We start from the raw sequence: 18,043 nt of genomic DNA on the forward strand, positions 1-18,043 counted from the left end.
GGTTCAATACAGACCGTGGGTCCTGACTTAAAAAAATAAATACAAAAATAAAGTTGTTGTTTTTTGTATAGGGGCTTTCAATTTATTGAGAGTTGTTACAATAGAATACACAAGTTGCAATTTTGAAATTCTGTAGTGCATGTGCAGTTTTCCTCTTTTTATGTCATTCACTGACAGACCTTAGAGAGCTATTTATAACCTGAAATGTCCAGTTGATCAACTACTAGCCCATGTTATCTAGATAGGTAAGTTAGGCTAACCAGCTATCTAAACCTTGTAGTTATCATACCAGAGTATGGACACTGGGGCCTCAACCCCAGGGGGGCCCAATTTATTTTGTTGAGTCATTCTGGTTTCATATGAACACACATAAGACATGGCAAAATGTGTTTTGCAGGAAATAAGCTTTAAAACTTCTAGATTTTCTCTCCACCCTATGGCAGGAGTTTAGAATTGCAGGAAATTAGCTTTAAAACGGCAACATTGTCTCTCTGCCAACAAGAGGGGTGTGAACAAGTTGAACAGTTTGGGACTGCATGGGTTGCTAGGTAAGGTTTTAGGCTGGATATCTGTATTGCACTTTGTGACAACTGGTGTTGTAAAATGGCCATATACAGTCGTGGCAAAAAGTTTTGAGAATGACACAAATATTAATTTTCACAAAGTCTACTTCCTCAGTGTCTTTAGATATTTTTGGCAGATGTTACTATGGAACACTGAAGTATATATTACAAGCATTTCATCAATGTCAAAGGCTTTTATTGACAATTATATAAAGTTGATGCAAAGAGTCAATATTTGCAGTGTTGACCCTTCTTTTTCAAGACCTCTGCAATCCGCCCTGGCATGCTGTCAATTAACTTCTGGGCCACATCCTGACTGATGGCAGCCCATTCTTGCATAATCAATGCTTGGAGTTTGTCAGAATTTGTGGGGTTTTGTTTATCCACCCGCGTCTTGAGGATTGACCACAAGTTCTCAATGGGATTAAGGTCTGGGGAGTTTCCTGGCCATGGACCCAAAATATTTATGTTTTGTTCCCCGAGCCACTTAGTTATCATTTTTGCCTTATGGCAAGGTGCTCCATCATGCTGAAAAAGGCATTGTTCGTCACCAAACTGTTCCTGGATGGTTGGGAGAAGTTGCTCTTGGAAGATGTGTTGCTACCATTCTTTATTCATGGCTGTGTTCTTTGGCAAAATTGTGAGTGAGCCCACTCCCTTGGCTGAGAAGCAATCCCACACATGAATGGTCTCAGGATGCTTTACTGTTGGCATGACACAGGACTGATGGTAGCGCTTACCTTGTCTTCTCCGGACAAGCTTTTTTCCGGATGCCCCAAATAATCAGAAAGGGGATTCATCTGAGAAAATGACTTTACCCCAGTCCTCAACAGTCCAATCCCTGTACCTTTTGCAGAATATCAGTCTGTTCCTGATGTTTTTACTGGAGAGAAGTGGCTTCCAAAAGTCTTCGCCTCACTGTGCGTGCAGATGCACTCACACCTGCCTGCTGCCATTCCTGAGCAAGCTCTGTATTGGTGGGGCCCCGATCCCGCAGCTGAATCAAATTTAGGAGACGGTCCTGGCGCTTACTGGACTTTCTTGGGCGCCCTGAAGCCTTCTTCACAACAATTGAACCGCTCTCCTTGAAGTTCTTGATGATCCAATAAATGGTTGATTTAGGTGCAATCTTACTGGCAGCAATATCCTTGCCTGTGAAGCCCTTTTTGTGCAAAGCAATGATGACAGTACGTGTTTCCTTGCAGGTAACCATTGTAGACAGAGGAAGAACAATGATTCCAAGAACCACCTTCCTTTTGAAGCTTCCAGTCTGTTATTTCGAACTCAATCAGCATGACAGAGTGATCTCCAGCCTTGTCCTCGTCAACACTCACACCTGTGTTAATGAGAGAATCACTGACATGATGTCAGCTGGTCCTTTTGTGGCAGGGCTGAAATGCAGTGGACATGTTTTTTGGGGGATTCAGTTCATTTGCATGACAAAGAGGGACTTTGCAATTAATTGCAATTCATCTGATCACTCTTCATAACATTCTGGAGTATATGCGAATTGCCATCATACAAACTGAGGTAGCAGACTGTGAAAATGAATATTTGTGTCATTCTCAAAACTTTTGGCCACGACTGTACAGTAAAATACATTTGATTCAATTTGGGGGTTTGACAAAATCCAACCTTTCCCACCTAGGACATTTTGTATGACCGGACCTTCTCAAATAAACAATATCCCACAATCCGGTGGTCTAGCGGTTAGTGCCGCCACCTCCAGCACACAGTCATACCTGTGCTGGCATAGGTTCAAATCTGTTCCGTTTCCGTTTGACACTCTCACCTGTCTTTCCATGCTATCCCTCTGAAAAGGTAATGTCCCACATCCTAACTTAATTCTCTTGGTCTCAGTGAGCATGACTCGTTTTGGGTCACAAATCCTTCCACGACGCAGCACAGCTGAAATAGAATTGGATGGATTATATCTTGAAGAGAACAGAAGAACAGACAAGTCAAAGCGTGACGGAGACATAACTAACGGAAATGGAGCCTAACCTTCTCTTCTCTACATTTCACATCTTAATACTTTCACGGCTCCAATTTGCCAGTCCTCTCTGGAGAAATAGGTGCTAGCAAGTGCAGTCGGGAAGATGAGGGTAGGCCTAGGCGTGTGAAAACGACCCACATAGAGAAACCTCCTCCAGCCATGCTAATGTTTCTCTGGGTGTGAGTCAATGGCTCCATAATGAGGTCCTTTTAAGCGTGTCACGTGTGTTCCCCTCACAACCCCTCCCTCCCTCCCTCCCGGGCTAAAGATAGATGTTGGGGGATGGTGAGGCTCGCGCTAACTGCCCTTTTTCTCTCCTCCTCCCCTCTTCCGTGCTGTCGCTCTCTTTCTTTCTCTTAATATTTTTGAGCAGGGGCCATGGACGTCAAAGAGGAAGAGGTAGAGAGAAAGAGACAGAGAAAGAGTGAGGGGGGGTGTGAGAATAAAGTAGAGACAGAGGGGTGGTTGGGTGTGTGGAGCAGCCAGCGGAGATAGAAAGAGAGATGGAGCGAGAGCATTCAAAGAAAGAAAGGATTGATCTGCTCCAGTTACGAGCTCCTAGCAAAAGTAAAGCCTCCACTAATCTAACACAGAAAACTCCAAATGGTCGTGAACATGGTATCTGTTAAAGAATCTGTTTGACATTGGGTTTGTAAATGCCCTGATCTCATTTCAGCAACATGACTGTTAGCTGTTGTGGAAACGTTATCAGAGGTACTGACATAGTGTGTGCTGACAAAACGAATGACTTGTCTCGCAAAGCCCAACGTTCTACTCCATAGACTCCAGAGTAATCGCCTCCAAAAAATGGATCCCATCTCCCCACACAACTATGAGAGATTAGTTATCTTTTTAGAAATTATTTTCAATTCTTTCCATTTTGGAGAGCTCTGTTCACAGCTCTTCTATCCTACCCAACAAAGAGCACAAAGCTAACTGTTCATCTGTTTCTAAATGGCTGTCACGACTTCCGCCGAAGTCGGTCCTTCTCCTTGTTCGGGCGGCGTTCGGCGGTCGACGTCACCGGCCTTCTAGCCATCGCCGAACCTCTTTTCATTTTCCATTTGTTTTGTCTTTGTTTTATACACCTGGTTTCAATTCCCCAATTACATGTTCATTATTTAACCCTCTGTTTTCCCCAAGGGTTTTGTGCGTGATTGTTTCATGTATGTTCGGTCCGTTATTGTGGACTCGGTATTACGACATGTTATTGGAATATTTGAGTAAAGTTACTTGTGTTGCTCATCTCTGCTGTCCTGCGCCTGACTCCTCTGCACCAGCTACACCCAGACCACTACAATGGCTCTGTGATGTAAGTTAAGAAGGAATACTGAGGTCCCTACGCTACCTGAGAGACCATAGATATTCATATAATAACAATATAGCATGGCAATTTATCAGACCGCTTTTATCCAAAGCCACTTGCAGAACTGCTAGCATTGACACTTAAACAAATATTCAGTTGATGTGGCCCATGTGGGAATCGAAACCCACCACCCAGCACCTTGTTGCCAACACCTTGCTCTAACCCTCAGACATATGAACTAGCTTTAGTAGGAGACATACTATAAGACAGTGCAGTCTGTACCTGCTCTTTCATCCAGAGTTTGAGTGGTGTGGTGTGTTGTGGTGTATGCAGGCACCGCTCTTTCGCTCTCTCTCTAGCCAATTAGCAACGACTCAGCTGCGCTCTCCCTTCCACATCTAGTGTCTTGTCAATTGGAGCCTAATCCCTTCAGGTGTGAGTGGTGACCCTCAAACCGCAGTAGCCATCATCGCTTGCTCATGACACATGAAGAGGTAAAGAGTAAGAGAAGAAGTCAATTAAAATCTTTATGAATAGACGAGACTACTTGTTCTCCTGCGCCTGATGTACAGTGTGCTGACGCTCTTAACTTAAGTATGCTAGGCCCTAAAATAGGTCCCTCTTTATGTAACTTTGCCTGTAGCGAGCAAGACACAATGATGGCACATGTGTGAGCGGACCCTGAGTCAGTGGCCCACCTATCCACAGTGAAATTATGCAGGCAAGGATGGGAGGGAGGATCCAGCAGGGACATGGCTTTTGAATTTGAGTGAAAAAACTGACTGGTGGCAGCTAAATGAGAGACAGAGAGAGAGAGAGCGAGAGTGAGAGTGACAGAGAGAGAGAAGCTCAGAGAGAACTGGGCGTCCTTGTGGGGGTTTGGTACTGTAGGGCTTATGTGCATCCTTTCTCTTTCCAAGCCCGTTCTCCCAGCCTGTCTAAGCTCCAGAACCCACCTGTTAATTACCTCTAATGAGTCTTAAAGGAATAGTTCAGGATTTTTGCAATGAAACCCTTTATCTACTTCCCCGGAGTCAGATGAACTTCTGGATGTCTCTGCGTCCAGAATGAAGGAAGATAGAGGTAGTTTCTCGGACCAATGCTAACTAGCTTAGCTCAGGAGACTGTCTTTGTGCTAAGCTAGCGCTAACACTAGTTAGGACTTCATTACCAAAATCCCAAAATATCCCTTTAATAGCTTCTGATTATCCAGTTTGAGGCCGTCCCGCTGTGCAGCAGGAGGGTACTCGCTCCAGGGCTTCTATGCGGCTCAAGTGCGGCTCTGTGCTTCCGCTAGATGCTCAGAAATACCCATAGAAATAGGAAACACTCTCTGAATGCTGCTTGCCCCATTTGTGGCACAAATTCGTCTTTAAGCAGCATTTCTATTTTAGTTGAGAGGTGAGATGTTGGGGCACTTGTTGAATCGTGGCACGCAACACGGCCCCCACTGAAGTTTTGTCAGTCACACCTCCCTCATGGCTGTCTGTCAGGGTACTCCTGTGGGATTTAATGAGTGTTTTTTGTTTACACCTTTTTTTCTCTGTTTTCTGATTTCTTTCTTGTCTCGTTTTCCTTCATTCTTTCACCACTATCCCTCTCTCTCTTTCTCTTTTGCCTCCTCCCCCCTTCTCCCCTTTCTCTCTCTGTAGGTATTGGTCAGGGAGTGCCAGTGGTGGCTCTGATAGTGGAGGGGGGTCCTAATGTGATCTCCATCGTGTTAGAGTACCTAAGGGACACTCCACCTGTGCCCGTGGTGGTGTGTGATGGGAGCGGGCGTGCTTCGGACATCCTGGCATTTGGACACAAGTACTCCGAGGAGGGAGGGTACGTGTCACATATCACATACACAGATTTGCTACAGTATTGCGGGTGCATTAAGGTGCGTTAGTAGTGTGTCCCAAATACAGTCCTAATGCTTAGGATAAACGTTAAATGGATAATTTGGCAATGAGGCCCTTTATCTACTTCCCCAGAGTCAGATGAACTCGTGGATACCAATTTTATGTCTGTGTCCAGTATGAAGGAAGTTAGAGGTAGTGTTGCGAGCCAATGCTAACTAGCGTTAGCGCAATGGCTGTAGTTAGAGCAACTACCTATAACGTCCTTCATACTGGACCCAGAAACATAAAAATGATATCCACGAGTTCATCTGACTCTGGGTAAGTAGATAAAGGGCATCATTGCCAAAATCCTGAAGTGTGCCTTAATACTTCAACTTAAATGTAAGTTTCTCGTCCAGGTCTCTTTTACCCTTATCTGCCACAATTCCTCATCTCTCCTTTCTCCCTTCTGCTCTTCTTCCCTCTTTCCCTCTCCTCTTTCTCCTTTTCCCTCATTTTTACCAGGATCATAAATGAGTCTCTGAGGGACCAGTTGCTGGTGACCATCCAGAAGACCTTCACGTACAGCCGGACCCAGGCCCAGCACCTCTTCATCATCCTCATGGAATGCATGAAGAAGAAGGAGCTGGTGAGTGTTCAGGCTCGCTCACTTGTCACCTTGGAAACATCTCCTACCCCAACTCCCCATGCCTCTACTGTAGGGCTTTACAACCCTGTTTCTGGAGAACTACCCACCTGTAGGTTTCTCTCCAACCCCAGTTGTAACTAACCTGATTCAGCTTATCAACCAGCTAATTAATAGAGTCAGGTGTGCTAGATTACAGTTGGAGTGAAAACCTACAGGACGGTAGCTCTCCAGGAACAGGGTTGGAGAGCCCTGATCAACTGTACAAAGTCTCAAGCACCAGTGTGATGGGGATTAGGGAGAAAAAACTTTGGCGTCAATGTAAAGATAAAAAAGAGAAGATTTGGGAATAATGAGATTGTGGCCCTGTCCAGAAACAACCCCTTTAGCCCTTACCACCTAGACCCTAGTGGAGATCTGAGAGGATGTGATAGGTTTCAGCGATATTATAGCAGCTCCACCTTGCCGTCTAATAGGCTAGTGGAATTTCTGCCATAGGGGATTGGGGCTGTGACAGGGCTGTGGATGTAAAGGCTCTCTGATGTCGTCCAGGACCAACTGGTTTGGCTTTAGGCTGCTCTCTCTCCTGTCCATCTGTCATATCCATTTGAAACATACCCCACAAGCTGTGTTTAGTGAACTGTCACTCACATAATTAACCTTCCCTAATTAACCTTCCCTAGCTCAGGTGGTGACAAGGTCTCTTCAGATCAGTGTTTCTTGCAGAGAGAAGCTGCATGCTTATTACAGTGATCACCCTCAATGTGTAGTACACTGTCCCACTACAAACACAATGATACATATTATCACTGCACTATGCCTGGCACAAAGTCACATTTCACAGGGCACGAAACAAGCACTATGGTAAGTGGATAATGAAGGTAATCACATGGCAATCAGTGGGTTTTGAGTTCCAGACAGACGGTATTAGTCACACACACACACACACACACACACACACACACACAAAAAAAACACACACTGCTGTGTCCATTCCAAACCATGAGATATTATCGTCGTACATACTGTGCCTGAGATGAAAATACCACTCACTGTCTGTACTCATTAAACACCTGAGCCTCCATTAGCATGCATGCACCAAACAAACACATGCCTTTGCTTTACAATATTCTAATTTAACAGTTGGTTACACAAGCACAAGCATAATGTAATTTGCATGGAAAGTTGGCCTCAATAAGCAAATGCACACTCTGTTATATAAAGGTTTTAAAGTACACACTTTGTTTATAATACACACATTCAAAACTCAGTTGCACAATACGCTTGGAAAGTGGATTTCATCACAATCGTTAAAATATGAACACAACGGGAGACGCCAAGTCAAATCGGGGACATATTTTTTTACACCATAACATTATGGGAGCTAGCAAAACAGTGTAGGGGCAGTTGCTAAGTTAAATAACTGCAAACGATTTTAGCTAGCTAGCTAACTAACTTGGCTAGCTGTGGGGTGTAGCAATTCACCCATTTACAGTTGGTACTACACTACACTTTGCAAGCAAAAGGTGTCTCCATTAATGTTTACGTTTGTCTCCACTTTCCAAGCATATTGACATATGTTAGCTGTAATTGTTGACCTGGTATTCATGGTTGCACATACTTTTACTACGAGCAACTGAACCGCATGTATTGCAAGGGTCCCTCCTCTCCCTACGTATTGTTTTGTAATTGTATATCTATTGAAATTAAACAATATATACACTTTGTTGAATGTTTTTGCGTCAATTTTGTTTTTGTGCGTTCATTTTGTCTCTCCTTTGTTCCTTTGTCATGTGCCAAAAATGTGCCTTTTAATGTGATGATTTGTGTTGGTGTTGTTGATTCTCCTTTTCATTGTGCATCCCATTTTTTTCTTCCATGTTTTCTTCCCCCTTATATGGACAGAGAGAGAGTTGAGAGTGGTAGAGAGAGAGATGCCCATCACAGATGTTGGGTGTGTAAGTGGATTGATCTGAGCTCTATGAGGTTTCCATGCTCAAGCAGATGGAACTCCAGAACACCCAGTCGAGTGGAGTCTCCAGAGCAGCTGTGGAGCCAAGAATATCTGATAGGCATAAGAGTAAATCTCTTCCTCAACTACTGCCACCACTATCTACCACTACTTTACTATAGTACAGTACGTCCTCTATGGGATGGATCATACTGAGGAAGATTGGTCGGTTTGTGCTGCCACCTTGGTCTAGTTTGGCTGAGGCTAATGCAGGCTAATGCTAATGCCAAGCACGGTAGTGTGGTGTTGAGTAGATAAAGCTAGATAAAGTTTAGACCAAGGCAATGCTGTAAGATTTCTGATGATGTGGGACTAATGTGTTTGGATGATGGAATATGACTGAGAATCCTTTGGACTTGTAGCCTATATGTCACCTTGACATTCGAATCTGCACGGTTTCACACAGCAGGTGCTGTGCTCTTTCGTGTAGTCAGCGTTTCGATGAAGATTCCTATTAGTAGCCATCTCCATAGTGGGCCATGTGTAAGGAATGTGTAATGAACACTAAACTTTTGACTACATTTTATACTTTCCACATTTTCTTGTGTTACAGCTTGAATTCAAAATGTATGAAAAAAATATATCATTCCCACCCAACTACACACAATACACCATAATGGCAAAGTCAAAAGTATTAGAAATTTTTGAAATGTATTGAGAATGAAATACAGAAATGTCTAATTTCCTTAAGTATTCACACCCCTGAATTGATACATGTTAGAATCACCTTTGGCAGCAATTACAGCTGTCATTCTTTCTGGGCAAGTCTCTAGGAACTTTGCAAATGTCACGTCCTGACCAGTTAAGGGTTATTTGTTATTGTAGTTTGGTCAGGACGTGGCAGAGGGTATTTTGTTTATGTGGTTCGGGGTGGTGATTTTTGTAGTAGGGTGTTTGATTTATTATTTCCGGGTTTTGGTCTATGTTTTGTATCTCTATGTTCTTTCTGGTTTGTGGTATTTCTATGTGTAGGTTTATGGGGGGTTGGACTCTCAATTGGAGGCAGGTGCTTTCTCGTTGCCTGTGATTGAGAGTCCTATATATGGGTAATTGTTTGGTGTAGTGTTGTGGGAGATTGTTTCTTGTTTTGCCTGTGTGAGCATGGCAAGACTGTTTTGTTGTTCGTGCGTTCTTCGTTTTGTTGTTTTGGTGTTCTCTTTATTTAAAATAAATATCAAGATGAGCATCCGCATTCCTGCTGTGTTTTGGTCCTCTATCCCCGACGACAACCGTTACAGCAAACCTGGACTGTACAATATTTGCACAATATTATTTTTAAAAGCTCCGTCAAGTTGGTTGTTGATCATTGCTAGACAGCCATTTTCAAGTCTTGCCATAGATTTTCAATCCGATTTAAGTCAAAATGTAACAAGGCAACTGAGGAATATTGAATGTCTTCTTGGTAAGCAACTCCAGTGTATATTTGGCCTTGTTTTTTAGTTTATTGTCCTGCTGAAAGGTGAATTTGTCTCCCAGTATCTGTTGGAAAGCAGAATGAACCAGGTTTACCGTTAGGATTTTGCCTGTACTTAGCTCTATTCTATTTCTTTTTATCACATTTTTACTCCTGAACTGATTTAGGCTTTACATGACAAAGGGGCTGAATAATTATTTCAGCTTTACATTTTTTATTCACTTGTAAAAACATAATTCCACTTTGACATTACGGGGCATTGTGTGTAGGCCAGTGACACAACATCTGAAATTAACACATTTAGAATTCAGACAGTAACACCACAAAATGTGACCGACCACCTTGATTCAGTGATAAGTAGCAACATTTGAAATTGTGTTTTTTTACGTTGGATGAAAGCAGAAACACAGAGCTACAAAATGGTATGTAATATACTGCATTTGACAAAAATGGGAAAGTAATTCTGCTTTGAAAGTTGATAAACTTGTAACCTCACTTTGAGAAAATGGCGTTTGAATTTTTTGGTACCTACTGGAGAGCTCTTCTTTGTTTACACCCATTCAGCATTGTTCACACCCTCTTAAGCTTTAGCCCCAACCCAAACTCTGACCGTTTTATTCGGCCGAGCAGAGCTGGTTAGGTTGTTTTCATGTTATCCAGATCATTGGTGACAGTAACTGTGCTGCTTGCAACAATTTAATTAAGCTTTTATGCCGATGTTTACTGACACCGGCCATATTCAACTGCTGTTGTGTGTTCGTAAATTCATCAGTTATTCTGCACTCTGGCAAACTCAGATGAGAGTGCTCTGAAATCGGAGCAGATGGCCAGACTGAATTTGCGAATGCACCCGAAAAGGTTACATAGTGGAGTATTTTGTTAAGACATGTAGCTAGCTAGTTAAACAATGAACCATAATCACAACATATGATGTTACTACCCTGCATGAATCTGCAGGTAGCTAACCAACATCGAGCCAGCCAGCTAACGTTAGCTAGCTAACTATACACTTTAACTTGAAATAAAACCACTTCCTTACCCGTATACATCATAGATAGACACGTCTCCTGTCACGGATGCCATGGTTGCCCTTAGTTTGAAGAAGCAATTTGGAGACAGGTGTTTTCTCCATCTCCTTAGCTATCATACTCAAATTCCACTGAACTTTGTCCTCCAGAAAGGAGACAGCAACACTTATGCAGTTTTACTATGCGATACATTTTTAGACAGGATTACCAACACATACTGACCAGCTCTAATAGGCAGAAGCGTGCTATATGGCAGACCAATCCAAACTCATCTCTCGGCATGTCCAGCCCACTCATTATCTCGCCCAACCATGGCTTGCAGGAAGGTTGCTTGCTTTTTCTGTGGCTAAACCAACTAGGCTCGTAATTTAACAATTTAATTCAAATTTACAGATGGCATACAAGTTTGTTATGTTTAAGGCACATGAAAGTTCACATGTTCGAGAAAGCAATTCTGCCCAAAAAAAGCATTTTGTTAAAAAAAGGTTTACGTTCAAACGGCTCTCCTGTGAAGAGGTGACCCACGACATACAATACGTGTAGTTTCCTGAAAAGGGTCACAAATTAGGAAAAAGTAAAGGGGTGTGAATAAATAGGGAATTGTTATTATTTAACCTCTCTAGGGGAGGTGGGACGAAATCGTCCCACACTATTCAACAGCCAGTGAAAAATCAGAGCGCCAAATTTAAAACCACAAAATGTCATAATTCAAAGTTCTCAAACATAGGAATATTTTACAACATTTTATAGATACACTTCTCCTGAATCGAACCACGTTGTCCGATTTTCAAAAGGCTTTACAGCGAAAGCAAAACATTAGATTATGTTAGGAGAGTACATTTTCCAAGCATTCATATATGTCACGTAAACCAAAACCACAGCTAAATGCAGCACTAACCTTTGATGATCTTCATCAGATGACACTCCTAGGACATTATGTTATACAATACATGCATGTTTTGTTCAATCAAGTTCGTATTTATATCAAAAACCAGCTTTTTACATTAGCATGTGATGTTCAGAACTAGCATACCCACCGAAAACTTCCGGTGAATTTACTAAATTACTCATGATAAACGTTGACAAAATACACAACAATTATTTTAAGAATTATAGATACAGAACTCCTTTATGCAATCGCTATGTCCGATTTTAAAATAGCTTTTCGGCGAAAGCACATTTTGCAATATTCTGAGTACATAGCTCGGCCATCACGGCTAGCTATTTTGACATCCGCCAACTTCGGGGTCACCTAAACTCAGAATTAGTATTAGAAAAATTGGATTACCTTTGCTGTTCTTCGTCAGAATGCACTCCCAGGACTTCTACTTCAACAACAAATGTTGTTTTGGTTCCAAATAATCCATAGTTATATCCAAATACCTCCGTTTTGTTTGTGCGTTCAGGTCACTATCCGAAGGGTAACGCGCGAGCGCATTTCGTGACAAAAAAATTCAAAATATTCCATTACCGTACTTAGAAGCATGTCAAACGCTGTTTAAAATCAATTTTTATGCTACTTTTCTTGTAAAATAGCAATAATATTCCAACCGGGCAACGTTGTATTCATTCAAAGACTGAAAGAAAGTCTCGTGACCGCGCATCTCCAGTCTCACTGTCCCCAGGCTGACCACTTACAAACTCTGGTCCTATACTTTGCCCAGAGACAGGAGACACGTCATTCCACTTTCTGGCGCCTTCTGAGGGCCAATGGAAGCCTTAGAAAATGTCACGTTACAGCAGAGATGCTGTATTTTTGATAGAGATGCAACAGAAGGACAACAAATTGTCAGACAGGGCACTTCCTGCATGGAATCTTCTCAGGTTTTGGCCTGCCATATGAGTTCTGTTATACTCACAGACACCATTCAAACAGTTTTAGAAACTTTAGAGTGTTTTCTATCCAAATCCACTAATTATATGCATATTCTAGTTTCTGGGCAGGAGTAGTAACCAGATTAAATCGGGTACGTTTTTTATACTGCCCCCATCCCAAAGAAGTTAAGAAAAGTGAAATGGTGCCAATTTATTTGGCCACAGATAAAAATATGCTGGAGTATTAAATTAAAAGTTTTTAAAAGTACCAAATTAAATGTTTTTGCTTCACTGTCCATATAAATATGTAGGAGTGTGTTTATAGATAGACATGTTATACCAACAGTTAGCACTCAAGCAAACTTTTCCCTGTAGGATACAAATGTAGAAGAAGATGGGTGTATTTCTTACCCCTGCAAAATGACAAACAAATAACCCCCTTGTGATCAAATTATACACCTACCATTGACTAACACTAGTTGTGGCAACATGGTGCTCCCTCCCTAGCACATGGCTCCACAGAGGAGTGTGCCCCTGGCTAGCCGTCAATTTTAAAAACAAGAAAATGGTGCTTTGCTGCTTTGTTTAATGTAAGGAATTTCAAATTATTTATACTTTTACTTCTACTTTTGATACTTAAGTATATTTAAAACCAAATACTTTTAGACTTTTACTCAAGTAGTATTTTACTGGTTGACTTTCACTTTTACTTGAGTAACTTTCTATTATGGTATCTATACTTTTACTGAATTATGACAATGGGGTACTTTTTCCACCACTGACAAGCAACATGATCAAACAGCATCCATTCTCACTTAAAAGTGGTGCTTCCCACTAGTGACTAGTATGTCTCTTCTCTCCTCTGCCCTCTCCTCGACGTGTGTTGGTGTGACGGGCGGATGTCTATGGCATGTCATCAATCATTGCCGAGTGACACCTGTCAATCAATAGGCATGAAAGTGTCAGTCATCTACAGAATGAGATATTCCCTTCACACAGACTGTAGACCAATCGGTATTAGAAGCTACAACATATCTGTGTGCAAGAGAAAAACATATATGGAGGCATGTGTGAAACCAAAGCACCCATGCATCACTACTAAATATAGACATGTTATACCAACAGTAAGCACTCAAGAAAACATTTCCCTGTTGGATACAAATTGAGAAGAGGAGGGGAGTATTTCTTACCCCTGCATAAGGACAAAAAACGAAATACACCTACCATTGACTAACACTAGCTGTGGCAACATGGTGCTCCCTCGCTAACACATGGCTCCGCATAGGGTCACCTTGGGGCTATGGTGGGTGGAGGAGGAGGAGGATCGGTAGCAGTAGGAGGAAGAGGAAAGGAAAAGAGAAGTTGACGAGGTGGAGGCCACGCAGAGTAGCTTAAGCTGCACATAATACTCATCCCTGTTCTATCAGTCATTGTTACTGTCATTCACATATAGGAAGCAGTGATCTGGTGGGTTCCACAGGAGGACGCTGAGGGGAGGACAGCTCAATATTGGCCGGAACGGAGCAAATGGAATTTGATACCATTCTGCTCCAGCCATTGACAAGAACCCGTCCTCCCTAATTAAGGTGCCACCAACCTCCTGTGGTGGGTTCACAGTCTAACACGCATGCATTCATACACACACACACACTTACTCATCTGTGTGTTCTTGCCAGTGAGTTCCCGCCTGTGTAGTTCAAGTGAGGATTAGGGCTGCTTTAGTTCAAGTGTACCAGTGTGATTTGTGCACTAAGTGTGTGGCATTATGGTCACACACACAGACAGTCCTAAAGCCACTACAGGAACACACACCAGGTCATGTAACCCTCACTTAAGTAATCTATGCCTGACCACACACTGGCCTTCTCTATCTCACACACACACACACACACACACACACACACACACACACACACACACACACACACACACACACACACACACACACACACACACACACACACACACACACACACACACACACACACACACACACACACAGACAACATGCACACCCACGTGAACACACACAATAATTACCCTGTCCTCAAACAGGCAATGAAGATGGATCGAAACCATCACATCCCATTTACTCTCCAATTTCACCTGGAGGGAGGCCTTTCAATTACTCTTACACACACACACACACACACACACACACACACACACACACACACACACACACACACACACACACACACACACACACACACACACATGCATGCATTTATATCACCTACTGGGGACACCTGTTCTCACACCACATTCTGGGGACACCACTTTCCTGAAAACCTAGAGACAAGATGAAAACATCCCAAAAAATCACAAAATAAAATCTATAATAAATACACCCCTTCAAATGTAATTGATTGATTGAAATAAGGGTAGATGACATTGTGGGGACTGGGAAGGTGAACAATGTCAGGACACAAGAGGAAACTCCTTATTTGGCATCAACAGGAAGTCCCATCTGGGGACCAATTTCCGACCAACTAGTACTATCTGGGGACAATAGTGTAGGCTATTGTTTAGGGCACAAGGGGAAGATGGATTCTAATCTACCGTAAATTCCGGACTATAAGCCGCAACTTTTTTCCCAGGCTTTGAACCTCGCGGCTTAAACAATGACGCGGCTAATATATGGATTTTTCCCGCTTTCAATTTTTTGGGGTCCAAAAAAACACATTCTGTGACGTGCTCAGTTTTTTGGCGGCATGAAGCTTTCATTAGACCAATGAAATTGCCGAACGGGTTAAGGTGAAACAACTTTTTAGTTTACTGTTTAGATAAAACCACGCACTCTCAAACTTCCCATCATTCTGATTACGGTAGTCATTTTGTCACCCTCATCATGGCAAAGACACGGAGAAATGCATATGATGCAGCTTTCAAGTTGAAGGCGATTGATCTGGCTGTTGGAAAAGGAAATAGAGCTGCTGCACGGGAGCTTGGTCTTAATGAGTCGATGATAAGACGTTGGAAACAGCAGCGTGAGGAATTGACTCATTGCAAAAAGACAACTAAAGCTTACTGCTAATTTTTTATTTTTTGTTACAAGCCGTGTTTCGTTAAAGCCTATTTATTTTTGTTACAAGCCGTGTTTCGTTAAAGCCTATTTATTTTTGTTATAAGCCGTGTTTCGTTAAAGCCTGTGTAAAGTTCATTTGTTTCAATGTACCGGTAGGCACCTGAGGCTTATAGACATGTGCGGCTTATTTATGTTCAAAATAAAAATAAAAAAATGTAATTCAGTGGGTGCGGATTATATTCAGGTGCGCTTAATAGTCCGGAAATTACGGTAGATAAGTTTGAATTGCCTTTCAGCATATCAGCAACCACTAGAGAATGTTGCCGGGCGTTCTCTTTAGCATATGCATATCAACCTACAAGGTGTGCAAATATGCTTGATAAATAAATGCTTTATAAATATTGCATAAACTATTGTAAATGATTAACAGCATGAAGAACACACACACACACACACCACACACTCTCTCACAGTTATGTTTATATCATCCTCATATACACTACCGTTCAAAAGTTTGGGGTCACTTAGACGTTTCCTTGTTTTTGAAAGAAAAACAATTTTTTTGTCCATTAACATAACATCAAATTGATCAGAAATACAGTGTAGACATTGTTAATGTTGTAAATGACTATTGTAGCTGGAAACAGCTGATTCTTAATGGAATATCTACATAGGCATTGTCACGGTCGTGTGGAGAGACGGACCAAGGTGCAGCGTGATTAAAGTTACACATATTTATTCAAGCGAAACTTCCAAACAAAAAGAAACAAACAACGAACCGTGACATCAGAGGTGCTACATGCACTAACTCAAAACAAAATCCCACAAAACACAGTGGGGAAATATGATCCCCAATGAGAGACAACGATAAACAGCTGCCTCTGATTGGGAACCATACCAGGCCAACATAGAAATTAAACACCTAGATAGATACACACCCCCAGTCACACCCCGACCTAACCAAAATAGAGAATAAAAAAGCTCTCTATGGTCAGGGCGTGACAGGCGTACAGCCACCATCACTCCTGTGTTCCAATGGCATTAGCTAATCCAAGTTTATAATTTTAAAAGGCTAATTGATCATTAGAAAACCCTTTTGCAATCATGTTAGCACAGCTGAAAACTGTTGTTTTGATTAAAGAAGCAATAAAACTGGCCTTCTTTAGACTAGTTGAGTTTCTGGAGCATCAGCATTTGTGGGTTTGATTACAGGCTCAAAATGGCCAAAATCAAAGACCTTTCTTCTGAAACTTGTCAGTCTATTCTTGTTCTGAGAAATGAAGGCTAGTCCATGGGAGAAATTGCCAAGAAACTGAAGATCTCGTACAACGCTGTGTACTACTACTCCCTTCACAGAACAGCGCTAAATGCTTCTAACCAGAATAGAAAGAGGAGTGGGAGTCCCCGGTGCACAACAGAGCAAGAGGACAAGTACATTAGAGTGTCTAGTTTGAGAAACAGATGCCTCACAAGTCCTCAACTGCTTCATTGAATAGTACTCGCAAAACACCAGTCTCAACGTCAACAGTGAAGAGGCCATATCTCAGAATGGCCAATACAAAGAAAAGATTAAGATGGGCAAAAGAACACAGACACTGGACAGAGGAAGATTGTAAAAAAGTGTTATGGACAGAGACTAATCTAAGTTTGAGGTGTTTGGACCACAAAGAACATTTGTGAGATGTAGAAAAAATGAAAAGATGCTTGACGCCATCTGTCAAGCATGGTGGAGGCAATGTGATGGTCTGGGGGTGCTTTGGTGGTGGTAAAGTGGGAGATTTGTACAGGGTAAAAGGGACCTTGAAGAAGGAAGGCTATCACTCCATTTTGCAACGCCATGCCATACCCTGTGGACGGCGTTTAATTGGAGCCCATTTCCTCTTACAACAGAACAATGACCCAAAGCACAGCTCCAAACTATGCAATAACTATTTAGGGAAGATGCAGTCAGCTGGTATTCTGTCTATAATGGAGTGGCCAGCACAGTCACCGGATCTCAACCCTATTGAGCTGTTGTGGGAGCAGCATGACTGTATGGTATGTAAGAAGTGCCCATCAAGCCAATCCAACTTGTGGGAGGTGCTTCAGGAATCATGTGGTGAAATCTCTTCAGATTACCTCAACAAATTGACAACTAGAATGTCAAAGGTCTGCAAGGCTGTAGTTATTGCAAATGGAGGATTCTTTGACGAAAGCAAAGTTTGAAGGACACAATTATTATTTCAATTAAAAATCATTATTTATAATCTTGTCAACGTCTTGACTGTATTTCCTATTCATTTTGCAGCTCATTTCATGTATGTTTTCATGGGAAAACAAGGACGTTTCTAAGTGACCCCAAACTTTTGAACGGTAGTGTACGTATGCTGATACTTACATTATTCATCATGTGAGGTGAAATGTGTATATTTTG

General features: G+C 42.1%; 1 protein-coding gene across 4 annotated transcripts in view; it reads left to right on the plus strand.

The window, feature by feature from the left end:
* The window catches only part of trpm3 (transient receptor potential cation channel, subfamily M, member 3), a 253,566-nt gene that overhangs the window by 149,714 nt on the left and 85,809 nt on the right, over nucleotides 1-18,043 (plus strand). For all 4 annotated transcript variants that reach the window (XM_014160640.2, XM_045703003.1, XM_014160646.2 and 1 more), the window contains exons 7-8: nucleotides 5,518-5,692; nucleotides 6,214-6,337. In XM_014160640.2, coding sequence (XP_014016115.2) covers nucleotides 5,518-5,692; nucleotides 6,214-6,337 — 299 coding nt within the window. The remainder of the gene's footprint in view (nucleotides 1-5,517; nucleotides 5,693-6,213; nucleotides 6,338-18,043) is intronic.

The sequence above is a fragment of the Salmo salar genome, chromosome ssa20 (assembly GCF_905237065.1).
Source record: "Salmo salar chromosome ssa20, Ssal_v3.1, whole genome shotgun sequence".
Lineage (NCBI taxonomy): Eukaryota > Metazoa > Chordata > Actinopteri > Salmoniformes > Salmonidae > Salmo > Salmo salar.